The 12,325-nt window shown below is 31.8% G+C and overlaps 1 protein-coding gene and 1 long non-coding RNA gene across 4 annotated transcripts; both read right to left on the bottom strand.

Moving 5' to 3' along the window:
* Nucleotides 1-2,361: 2,361 nt before the first annotated feature.
* Nucleotides 2,362-4,357, bottom strand: LOC130986481 (uncharacterized). Of its 3 annotated transcripts, none has more exons than XR_009089278.1 (4): nucleotides 4,027-4,355; nucleotides 3,856-3,931; nucleotides 3,313-3,487; nucleotides 2,362-2,737 (listed from the first exon to the last, which is right to left on the bottom strand). It is a non-coding gene; the product is annotated as an uncharacterized LOC130986481 (long non-coding RNA). The 3 variants fall into 3 exon arrangements; XR_009089277.1 differs by having other exon boundaries at nucleotides 2,363-2,752; nucleotides 4,027-4,357; XR_009089279.1 differs by having other exon boundaries at nucleotides 2,363-2,752; nucleotides 4,031-4,357.
* A 4,556-nt stretch (nucleotides 4,358-8,913) lies between these two features.
* Nucleotides 8,914-11,932, bottom strand: LOC130986480 (U-box domain-containing protein 11). Its single transcript, XM_057909909.1, has 4 exons — nucleotides 11,178-11,932; nucleotides 10,692-10,808; nucleotides 10,221-10,616; nucleotides 8,914-10,133 (listed from the first exon to the last, which is right to left on the bottom strand). The coding sequence occupies exons 1-4, from the start codon at nucleotides 11,532-11,534 to the stop codon at nucleotides 9,051-9,053; spliced, it is 1,953 nt and encodes a 650-aa protein (XP_057765892.1). The 5' UTR covers nucleotides 11,535-11,932; the 3' UTR covers nucleotides 8,914-9,050.
* Between the last annotated feature and the right edge of the window lie 393 nt (nucleotides 11,933-12,325).

The following is a 12,325-nucleotide window of genomic DNA, read 5'->3' as shown; positions in this document are numbered from 1 at the left end:
AAATTTCAGAGTGAATTTTTTTAAATTGATATGCCACGAAACAACATCGTTTTTGTCATTGCATTTTAAAAAATAGAATATAAATTATATTGTGGCATCCGGCGAGCCATATCACATTTTTGGTGATCGAAAAATAGATGCAGGATATATTTGATAAAAACCTGATAGTTTGAGAGTTTAGAGAACATTTTGAAAGTTTCGGAATATTTTTGATAAAGCGTGTATACTTTAGGGATTTTCATGATATTTACCCTTAAAATATATATATATATATATATATATATATATATATATATATATATAGGGTGTGGTTCTAGAGAGAACTACATTATTTGTGAGAACGTAAGAACCATCAAATCTAATGCATTCACTGTAAAAATGAATGTATTCGCTGTTAAAATTAATGCACTCAAAAAAATAAAAAAAATTGCTCCCTTCAGGATTCGAACCCAGGATCTGTATTCATCCAACAAGATGATACATCCACCGTAGATCTTAATAATCGAATGGCTGAAAATAGTTCTCCGTTCTTTTTTTATTTATGGTTCTTTCTTGAACCTCTCCCTATATATATATATATAGAGAGAGAGAGAAAGGTTAAACAGAGAATGATAAGTATTTAGAGAAAGGAGAATTAATCTGGATCATCCAATCTAACAAATCTAATGGTCAGTTTTTTATCTATATATTTTCTATTATTATATCGAAAAGGTTATTATTGTCATGTGATATTTTCGGCCATCATGATTTAAGTGAAACAAATCTTAAATTACCTTATTTTATTTTGGTAAGATTTGATTCTTCCATATCTCTTCAATTTTCTTCTAACGTAAAATCTGTACGTCCGATTCCTATCTTCTTCTACAATTTACTGCTTCTACAAAAAAAAAAAAAAACGTTTGTGTTCTTGAGAATCTTGAAGTCAGTTTCCATGGAGGATCTAGGTAATGTTTTACTTTTCACTTAGTTACGTTTTTTTCTATCTGTTTAATATTGTACAGAATGTTCACATACAATTCATTTTTTAAGGTTTGTATATGAACTGTTTAATTTTGTAAAGTTCCATACGAATCATTTTTTTAAGGGTTGTATATGAATAATATATCTACGTCATTATGTTGTTTACTGTTGTGCATAATTCTCTGTTCGTTTATTAATTGTTTCTGTTCGTTTACTTAAATTGCTAATTCATTTGTTAAATGGTGCTCATTGAATTCACATTTTTTTTGTTTTTCCTCCTTGCGAGGAGAATACTAAACATTATGAGAGGCAGATATTTGCAAACTCTAAAAAAGCTATCTTTGTCTCCTTCGATTTTTTTCAGATGGCAAATCTAATGGCCAATAATCAAGTTCGTGTTCTCGTCACTGACGTTGTTGTTAGGAACTCTTTTCATGTTTAGCTTCAATGATTTGTTTATTTTTTTTTCTATTTATTTTGTGGATTTTTTTATGTGTATACAGCTAGATCGCCATTTTCTGTCGATTTATTAGTCGGATTATCAGTATATTATTTCGACTGTTTATTAGTTGATTTTATGGAGATCTAGAATTTGCTCTGTATCTAACTCGTTGATGCACATTAACCTTATCTGCTTCGCCATTGTGAATGAAATGCAGGATTATGAAAAAGTCCATGTGGTTTATACGGTATTGAAGTTCGATCCCATTGGGAACTTTTTCAGTTATTTATGATTGTGATTTTGGAATGAATATTTCAATTTGAGAGATACCTATATAATGTAACATAATATCAAGTGTCACTTTGAATATAATTCATTTTATGTTGGTAGGAATTGTCAGTAAGAAAAATTCAAATATTTTTATTCAGGTGTTCGTAATTTTATTATGCTTGTTCAAAAAGTTCTATGTTAAATATTTTATGTCAGCAAGAAAAATTCAAAAATATTTTTATGTTCATAATGTTTTAATGCTTGTTCGAAATGCTTTATGTTAAATATTTTATATCAGCAAGATAATATTATTCAAGAATTGTGAATATTAAAAACATTAAGATGAATAAGATCATATTATTCATGAATGTCATATGTAATGAATAATCACAGATATTTAATGTCAGTAAAAAAAAAAAATCGAATATTTTATTTAGATGTTCGTATTTTTTTAAGCTTGTTCGAAATGTTATATGTTAAATATTTTTACAATTTTCAATTAGATATCAATAGTAATATTCAGGAATATAATACGTAACGAATAATTATATCTTATCAATGAACACACACTCTAATTTTCAATGAACATAACATAATTTATAGATGAACAAACCACAATTTCAAAATTAACAGAACATATTTTTTTCAATGAAAAAAAAAAAAACAAATTTTGAAATAAACAGCCAAATAAAAATCATACTTATGAAAAATCTCTTCATTCGTCTCTATCAACTATAGAAAATTTGTTCACAAATTAATAAAATAAATTTATAAAATAAAATAGAAAAATGGAAAAGAAAAAGGGATCTTTCTTCATCCTCCTACTCTCACAATCATTCCTCATTCTCGAAAATCTTGAACTATGCCAAAAAATCCACTTTCATGGCGGATCGGGAATTATGCATTTTGTTTGTTGGCCCCGATCCTCGTCCACTGCGTCCCTCACCTGGGCGTATTATCCGCGATCTGCACCGCTTGCGTGCTCCACCACCAGCATCAGCCGTTCATCTGCCTTCAGTATGTTTCCAACGTCTTGGGGCTCGGATCGGATGACGACAATGATATCTCGCAATAGGTTGTCTATCAAATAATAATTTCGCAAAATATATTTTGAACAAATATGGAGAACAAATTGAACAACCAAAGAAATATTTAGAACACATGACAAAAAAAAAACAAATAAGATGTTTATCAAATAATAATTTCGCAATAAACATTTTGAACAAACATGGAGAATGAATTGAACAATCCGACAAATATTTCGAACGGATGGCAAAGCAACAACTCAAAGCTTTACGAACTGATATATTGGTGAAACCTTCTTTTTCCAACAAACTTAAAAGAATTCAACGAAACAACATTTGATTATTACAGTGGAAAATTTGGAGATCATTAATAGAATATTATTGATATTGTTCTACAAACCCAAAACGAATATGCAATCAAAACCAGAGTATATTGAAGTTGGAAATGAGGTCTTATGATTTCGGTTTTGAACTTTCAACAAACATATATTGTGTAGTTCGCATTTAACTAAGTTGTCAAAGTAAATTCAATTTAAACTTGTTCATGTGGTCGATTTGCCCAGAATTATAATTCCATGAAAGTGCCAAAAAAAAAATGCCAACTGAAATCCTCACCTTGATCAGCGAGATGGGCAGCAAGCACGGGGTGCTGCGGCGCCAGGATGCGCGCTCGAACCAGCAGCGGCAGCAGTCGTGTGCTTCGACAAGCCCGTCACGTAAAGTCAGCGAGCGACTGCCGCGTTCGTCGCAGATGCCGACGATTGAAGCGATGACCGTTTTTTTTCTTCTTCTGCATTTGTACATATCAACCAACACCCCAAATACTTTAAACAAAATCCAATCATGCTTTAAATCGACATCCAAAGCCTCAAAATCAAAACCCCAAATTTTATAATACACTTATATTTCATAAACCCATATCTTCAAGAAATTGAAAAATTGAACTTATATTCAAAAAATTGAAAGCCCAATATCTGAAATCTCATAATCTCGAATTGCAATTTTACAAAAAATTTCTTCATCGTCAACAACAATCAGTTGTTCAAAACATCATATTCGAAGCAATAATACCTAAATTAATTCCATGGAAAGGCAAACAAAAATCGAAAAAACACTGATTTGTTTTGTGAAAAATCAGAACTTGAAACGAATAGCTACCTGCAATCGAAGTTGGTCCGTTCGATTTCAGCAGATCTTCAAAACCTAACCCTTTACGAACAAGTCGCCGACGATTCTGACATTGAAATCGAAATAACAAAACAAAAGTTATTGAACCATAAGATTTTGAATTGATTTGTTTGGTGAAAAATCGAAACTTCAAACGATTACCCACCTTCAATCGGATTTGTTGCGTCGAAATCTCCTTGGAACCTCAAATCGGACGATTACCCACCTTCAATTGGATTTGTTGCGGCGAAATCTCCTCGGAACCTCAAATCGGATTTTGAATCGATTAGGTTGGCAGTAAATGTTGGGGGCGATGAAATGCGGTAAATGAGAGTAAAATCCGGTGGTTGCAGTTTTTAATGATTTGCACAGATACCAAAATGCCCTTATTCTATTTAAAATGTAATTTCGAACAATATTTGTGGTAATTAAAATTGGGCAGCGGATTTATTTTAAACCGCACGATTAAGCGGTTTTAAGGGCTAAGATTTATTCTCTATTCTCTATACATAGGGTATTTCTTTGTTTAACTTGACCCTATATATATATATATATATATAACGGAAAACGTACGAATTGAGCTTTTATTATGGAGTACTACCAGTGGCGGAGCCAGGATTTTTTTTGGGGGGGGGCTGAACTGTAATGGGGGTTCGGGGGCGGTAGCCCCCGAATTTTTTTTTTTGGGGCCATTCAATACATTTTAGACATTTTTTACTAAAATACAAATATAATAATAATAATAATAACAACATTTTCATAGATAATATAGTTCAAAACATTTACTAAATTTTTTTTTGGGGGCATTCAATACATTTTAGACATTTTTTACTAAAATACAAATATAATAATAATAATAACAACATTTTCATAGATAATATAGTTCAAAACATTTACTAAAATTTTTTTTGGAGGCATTCAATACATTTTAGACATTTTTTACTAAAATACAAATATAATAATAATAATAATAACAACATTTTCATAGATAATATAGTTCAAAACATTTACTAAAAATTTTTTTGGGGGCATTCAATACATTTTAGACATTTTTTACTAAAATACAAATATAATAATAATAATAATAATAATAATAATAATAACAACATTTTCATAGATAATATAGTTCAAAACATTTGCTAAAAAATTTTTTGGGGGCATTCAATACATTTTAGACATTTTTTTATTAAAATACAAATATAATAATAATAATAACAACATTTTTAGACATATTATTAAAAATTTTTTTTTTTTTTTTTTTTTTTCAAAATTTGGGGGGGGGGCTCTAGCCCCCCCGGGCACCCCCCTGGCTCCGCCCCTGAGTACTACGTAAAATTTGGCTACGTAAAACTAAAATAGTCAAAAGCTAAAACTACTTTTCAAATCCCATCCTCCATTTTCTGAATATTACTATTTACTATTTCTGGCGCTGACAATTACGCGATACTGAATAAGTAATTTTTTTAAACAAGAAAATCGTTATCATTACGTCAAAGTATGTTTTTAGTAAATTTCATTTTTTGTGTATATAAATCACGTAAGAGAAATAAAATTATAATTTAATATAACAAGCTGGACTTAGAAGTGTCAATAGATTTAGGATCATGGCCCATTATGTTGTCCAAACGAAATTCATATTCTTTTGTTAGGCCGAGAAAAATAAAACGTGCTTCTCTACATTAATCACCAATAAAGGTTCAAACAAAAAGTGGCCACATGTAATTTACATACTCTTATCCACTAGTATTTTTAGCGCTTTTTAGGTAGCATCCATATTTGACAAGATGAATTATATTCATTTCTATCGATTGGTTTATAGCGCAGAAAGTAATGTATTTTCACACTTTGTGGCGAGGATGGCAATTTTACCCCCGGGGTACTCATTAGCGCTGCCGAGCCAAAGCACATTGGTGACGGGGTCGAATTTAAGTACTTTCTCGTCCATAAAAATAGTTACTTAACTGAAACTGATAAATTGCAAAGAGAAATTTAAAATCTGACAAGGTGCTAATCACAAAGGCTATTACTTAAGTTTATCTTCCGCTGCTGGTGTTATTAGTCTAACTGATAAATCCTTGGATAATCACTAAGATTCATAACACTCACCAGATTTCAAAATCTAGACTGAAGCCTTACGTGGATTATCAGTTAAAGCTTTGTGCCTAACTGAAATCAAAATACTGAAGTTATTTTAGTATCAGTCTACACCCTTGTTTCAACTGAAATTATTTTTGACTGTTGACTTCAGTCCACTTCTTTTAGTATCAGTCGATACTCCTTCAGTCATAACAAAAAGAAAAAAAAAAGAATTTTCAAAAAATGGCTTACTGGTGTATTCCCCCCCGACACCAGTTCAGTGACCCAGCGGGACCCAACAATATTAATATTCCATAGATCTTGATAAATCCTATCTTATGTATCTTATGTGGCGTTGTATAATCCCTCTATTCTATTTTTTTTTTCTCAATTCTCATTCATTCTTATTTTTTTCTAAATTTTTAATCAATTTCCATATCTAAAAATCATTAATCAATTTCCATATCTAAAAATCATTAAATATCTAAAAATTTATTATATTAATTTTTAGAGACTTAAACGAGTTTGAGAAAAATTAGCGGATGTTACTGTACGTGTTTTGATTAGAACTGGTAGTAAAAACACTTTTGAGTAGGGTTTGCGACATCACTGGAATATAAATTCTAAAAAGATATTCTAAATATATTTCGTATAATGTATAATTTCTACATTTATTATACATTAATTTTTAATCTTTTATAATTTATGTTTTTTATTATAAATGTATTCTTTGTAATGTCCAGAAACAGACATATTGATTGTAAGCTTTTATCGAGTTTGATAAATCAATAACTATAACAATTTATATTGTTTATTTGGATATTTACAAATTTTAATTGTGTTCGGATAATTAACGGATATCATTATATATGTTGGGAAAGAGAGTTACTCTCTTTCATATGTTTGTCAGTTTGGACGGACGAATAATTAAAATTACTTTTAAATCGGGTTTGGCACGAGTAAATATATATAAGTTTTAAACGAGTGCACAAATTATATAGTTTTTATTAATTATACTATTTATTGTTAACACACACATATTAACATATAGATGTTCAGGAATTCACATTTATTTTTTGCGGAAGACTTCACTAATTGTAGAATCTAAATAAAAGATTATCTACATGGAGTATTATTTATTATTTATTGTTAATGTTTATTTTGAAATGTTATGAGTTTTTATTGAGATAGATAACTAATTATTGTAACAAATTATATTTAATTATTTATATATTTAATAAATTTAAGCATATTCGGGTAATTAGCGGATATTACTATTATGAATTTAGAATGAGAATGAGTAGTAAAATTATTTTTAATGGGGTTTAAAACGAATACAAGTATATAAACGAAGTTCATAATCTACATATTGCATAATTATTAAATTTATACTTAAAATTATTAACAAAATTTATAGTATATAATAATTAATTCCCGTCAAAATTTGACCGGTAACAAACTAGTTTATTTTAAACATATATGATATATAGATGTACGTATACTATTGTTTATCTTAAATTTTTCGTAAATTTTATAGCCATCACAATGGATCAATATATTTGTTATCTAAACATTATTTTTTAAAATTAGTCTTTAGTTTTTTTTACAATAAAATATTCCCTTCGTCTTGAAAAATTCATATGAAAAAGTGACACGAATTTTAATAAAAGTAATTGAGTATATTATAAGTTACAATAATGCTATTTGGATAAAATATGCCCGAACAAAATATGGTTAGATATTTTAAAAAATTATATATTTAAAATTTTTGGTTCAGTATAAAAAGGAATTTAGTTTGTTTTATTGTTTTTCTTTGTATTGTAATTTCTTAAAATTTTTATTATTTTTAAAGTACAAAAACTACAAAAAAAAATTATTAAAAAATTGTTAAAAATTTACAAAAAAATTACAATGTGGAGAAAACAATAAAACAAACTAAATTCTTTTTAAATTTGAACTAATTTTTTTAAATAAATCAAAATTTTAAAATATTTAACCTTTTTTTAGTGGATTTTGAAAATAGTCTATCTGTTTTAGTAAATTTAAAAATTGTCCACTAAGATAAAAACTTAAAAAAATAGTCACACTTACCATTTTACCCTTTACATCAAAAAAAAGTTTTTTTACTCCCCAGCCCACCCCCACGACCCCGACCACACACCCCCCTCGAGTTGTGAATTCATCGAGTTGGTTGTGAATTCTAGTTTTAGTTGTAAATTAATAGATTTGATTGTGAATTCAATAATATTAAGTTGTGAATTTGAGAATTCACAACCAAAACAACTAGTTCTGAATTCGAGCTTTACAACTCAAATTCACGACTACTTAAATTCACAACTAGCAATAGAGTTGGTTGTGAATTCGAGATTTAAAACTCAAATTCCCAACTAACAATAGTAATTCAGTGGTGAATTCATCAAACTGGTTATAAATTCAGTCGATTATAAAAAGTGTGTAATAGTGTATTTTACACTATTAGACAATTTTTCGCAATCACACACTTTTACATTATTACACACTTTTTCACAAAAGTGTGTAACAGTGTAAAATACACTATCACGCGATTTTTACGATTATTACACGATTTTTGAAAAAGTGTGTAACAGTATTAAGGGTATAATTGTACATTTACATTAAAAAAAGGCAACTTTTTTCATATTTTTATTTGGGTGGACATTTTTTTATTTCCTTATACAAGAAGGGCTAATTGAGCCCATTAACTCTTCTATATATTACCCTTTTTTTTGTCCCGATAAATTTTGTCCAAATAACACAAATTCTTTTAAGAAAGCTAGGAATTATTAAGCCATTCTTTTAGTTAGGTTTTTGAGGTTATAAGTTGGAAAAGCTACAAAGGGCCGAGTAACGTAACGAATATTGATTCACTGTGCACCAATATCCGAGAATTAATTTATAAAGATTCTGTAGTAACGAATTTTCGAAAAAATCATTTTTCTTTTTTTGTGAGGGAAATTATCGAAAAAAATCATGTCACATAATTTTTTACCAATCAAGAATGAAGCAAATAAATACAAGTGTAGGCATGATAGATTCTCTGTTACTCATGGCTCTGACTGTGAATTCTGTAGTGTGTAAAAAGTCGTGTAATTTTATAACTCCGCTGATCTCACCTCTTGAGAGTTCCTAAGTTGTTCCAACAAGGATGCGGCCTTCCTCTTGGCTCTCTCTGTGCCCGACTCCACCAGCTCTGAGAGCAGCATTGCTGCTCCGAGCCTGCTCAGACAAGCAAGATTCGCGTTGTCTCTTCTGCACAAGGAAAGCAGAATAGCAACAGCATTCTCCCTGCAACGAGGCAATCCTGTCCGAAGAAGATCTGTCAAGACAGGTATGGTGCTGGCTCTCACAAGGACTGTCTTCGCCTCGTGGTGGCTGGCAAGAACCGAAAGAATGGTAAGAGCTTCATCAACCATGCTGCTTGAAGTGGTAAGCATTTTGATCAGTGCTGTAACAATGCCGGCCCTAACAGCGCGTCCCTTGTTTCCTTGATATATGCACAGATTGAACAATGCAGTGGCAGCATCTTTCTTCCCTCTTGAGTTCCCATTCTGAAGTAAATCTACCAAGGCAGGTATGGCCCCGGATGCACCGATGATTATCTTGTTCTCGTCTGCAAGGGACAAGCAAAAGAGGGTTGCTGCAGCATTCTCCTTCGCCTCCATGCTTCCATCTCTGAGGACTTGGACAACACAAGGAACTGCATTGGCTAGCATAATGAGCTCCTTGTTATCGTCGTAGATGGAAAGATTGAGAATGGAGGTCACTGCATTATCTTGAATCTCAGCATCATTAGATGTCAACAGATTAACTATAATTGGAATAGCTCCTGCTTCTGCAAGCAAGATTCTGTTATCTGTGCTTCTTTTCGAAAGTGATCGGATTTCAGCCACGGCAGCCCTAATTTCCTCGATACACCTGCTTGCAAGCCTACAGACGAGAGCTTCAATGGCTGCCATGTCCCCCTTGACATCGCGAAATGATCCATCACTCCTTTTTAGCCTCCCGTTCACTATTGATGTCGGCTGGACTACCTCATGTTTCGTGCACCACTGAGATATTAAACTTCTCAAGACATAATTTGGAGTGAGAGTGAGATTTTGCAGCATCTGACCAGTTTTTGGACATGTTATGTTGCCGCAGTCTACCCATCTCTGTATATAACATCTCTCATAGGTCTGAAAAAGTATAAGCAAACCACATTGTGAGACTGAAGCAGATAAATTTCAACGTCGTTTGTCTTAAGGCTTGTTGGATCATCATACCTGTCCGGTGGCCACAATGACCGGATCTCTCATGAGTTCAAGAGATATGGGACAGCGCAGATCATCAGGAACAACAAGAGAATCGGGCTTCTTGCTTTCCTTCAGAGCTTTGCAGGACGAGCTGTTGATTCCTGGACTCTCAGAGTCCTTGAACACAACAACTGCAGCCGACATGGATGAGTTGCTTGCATCTTCCTCAATCAGAACCTCGTTCAAGACATCATCTACCGCCCCAACGCCCTCTGACAGATCTTCCATTTTCGTGCTAGCTTCATGGTCAAAGTTACTGATTTTCTCTACATGTATCTCCTTATCCGATGGCTGAGATAAGCTTGAGTTTAGAGGGCGGCCGTATCTTTCAGCGGCTCGTCTCAACTGCGACCGGACTAATTCAACCTGGTGATAGGATTATGTTTAGACATGAATCAAGTTCAAATAACACTATAAAGATGCTCAATGGCAAATACTAACCTGCTCTAGCACTTCTTCTGATATGTTAAAATCATCATAAGGCAAGTTATCCAATGCTTTCTCCAATTTCCATGTTATACATTGAAACTGGAAGAGGATTTTCTTTGTGGCACCATCCTATAATGCAGAAAACAAACAAGAGAAGATAACTTAGGAAAATGAAAAAACAATAAATTGAAATAAATTCAAGGCTCATTTAACTGTAATGTACTGCAGCAGTTAGCCATTAAGTTAATGGCATTAACTAACAACAGCTAAACTATCAAAAGCTACACTTTTTGCAATCGAATCGAAGTAGCAGAACTAGTCAAATAATACATTGCAACATATCAAGAATACTGATCATAGTCTACCCGGAAAATGAGAATGAATCAAGGTCACGAAGCAGCAAAAAAATTCCATCTTTTTTCATTAAAAAAAATGACTGTATAAACTCGAACATCAACTATACACACAAAAAAGGAGCATTTTGGCAAACATACTTACTGCAGAAATGGAGTTGGAGTTGTCAAAGTTATTAGCAGCAACAACGAGTCTTTTCGCAACCTGAAGCGCTAGACTTAGATCAGCGAATCCAGAAGTGGAGAAAGAAGAAGAGATTTCACAATTTTGTTGAATGATCTCGGAATCCCTGATTTCTTCAAGAAAATGGACCAAAAGTGAGACTCTTCTCCCCAATTCCGTGCATTCTCTCTTGAAGAAACCAGAGAAGCCCGCGGCGGAGACCCGAACGACGTCACGGACGAGGCGGAGAAGAAGGGTGGCGGCTCCGTTCACTACCGTGGTCTCTTCGCCGGCCATGTGAGCGGGAGCGCAGTTTCTGTTCGGCATTTTTACAAACATAGGGTGGACGTTGTTGTAGGGGGACAACGTTAATAAGCTTTGTTGTTATACAGTTGGCAACGCGACCATATATCATATCCTATGTCAATATAATAAAACCATATATTTAATACAGAATATGTCATAATATTTCTAATATTTCAGACATGACATGTTTTTTAAGAAATGGAATTCATTTGGAACAACATTGTGTGATTCATCATCCTTTCCCTCCACAAAAAAGGACCATTAATTGGAACTTGTTTTATATAAATAGAAATTGGAACTCTTTTAATTAGTCTAATATTTAAAAACTTATAGGAAAATCTTTTAATGTGCCAATACCTAATTTGTTGGCATAAATGTCAACATAATTTTATATTGCTAAAATTGGGTAGGTAAGAATAAAGATCAATTCTGCCTTGAAATTAAATTAGGTCATATTATCTTATTAACTATACTCCCTCCATCCCATTAATAATGTACAAATTACTATATTGGGACATTTCATTAATCTTTTTTTTTTTTTTAAAGTTAACTATTTAGAGCATCTCTAGTGGAAGATTTTATAAAGTGGTCCCCATCATAGAGCTCTCTTCTCCGCATTGACTATATAAAGAGGCGTTATAATCTTCATTTTTATTTTATCCCATTTTTACTCTTTGATTTTAAAATTCAACTTTTCATTAAAATTAAATTTCAACATAACATTAATTAAAATAAAATAAAATGCAACAATTAAAATTAAAATTACAATAATTTTTTAATGACTCAATCGGATCAAAACGAGAACAAATGTGCTCCTTCAAATC

The sequence above is a fragment of the Salvia miltiorrhiza genome, chromosome 5, assembly GCF_028751815.1.
Source record: "Salvia miltiorrhiza cultivar Shanhuang (shh) chromosome 5, IMPLAD_Smil_shh, whole genome shotgun sequence".
NCBI lineage: Eukaryota > Viridiplantae > Streptophyta > Magnoliopsida > Lamiales > Lamiaceae > Salvia > Salvia miltiorrhiza.
The sequence above is the reverse complement of the archived record's forward strand: the minus strand, read 5'-3'. Positions and strand labels throughout refer to the sequence as shown.

Coding starts and splice junctions, on each gene's coding strand:
- LOC130986480 (XM_057909909.1), bottom strand. CDS start 11,534: ATGTTTGTAAAAATGCCGAACAGAAACTGCGCTCCCGCTCACATGGCC. Junction 10,809..11,177: donor ACTCCAACTCCATTTCTGCA/GTAAGTATGTTT, acceptor TCTGCATTATAG/GATGGTGCCACAAAGAAAAT. Junction 10,617..10,691: donor CAGAAGAAGTGCTAGAGCAG/GTTAGTATTTGC, acceptor TCCTATCACCAG/GTTGAATTAGTCCGGTCGCA.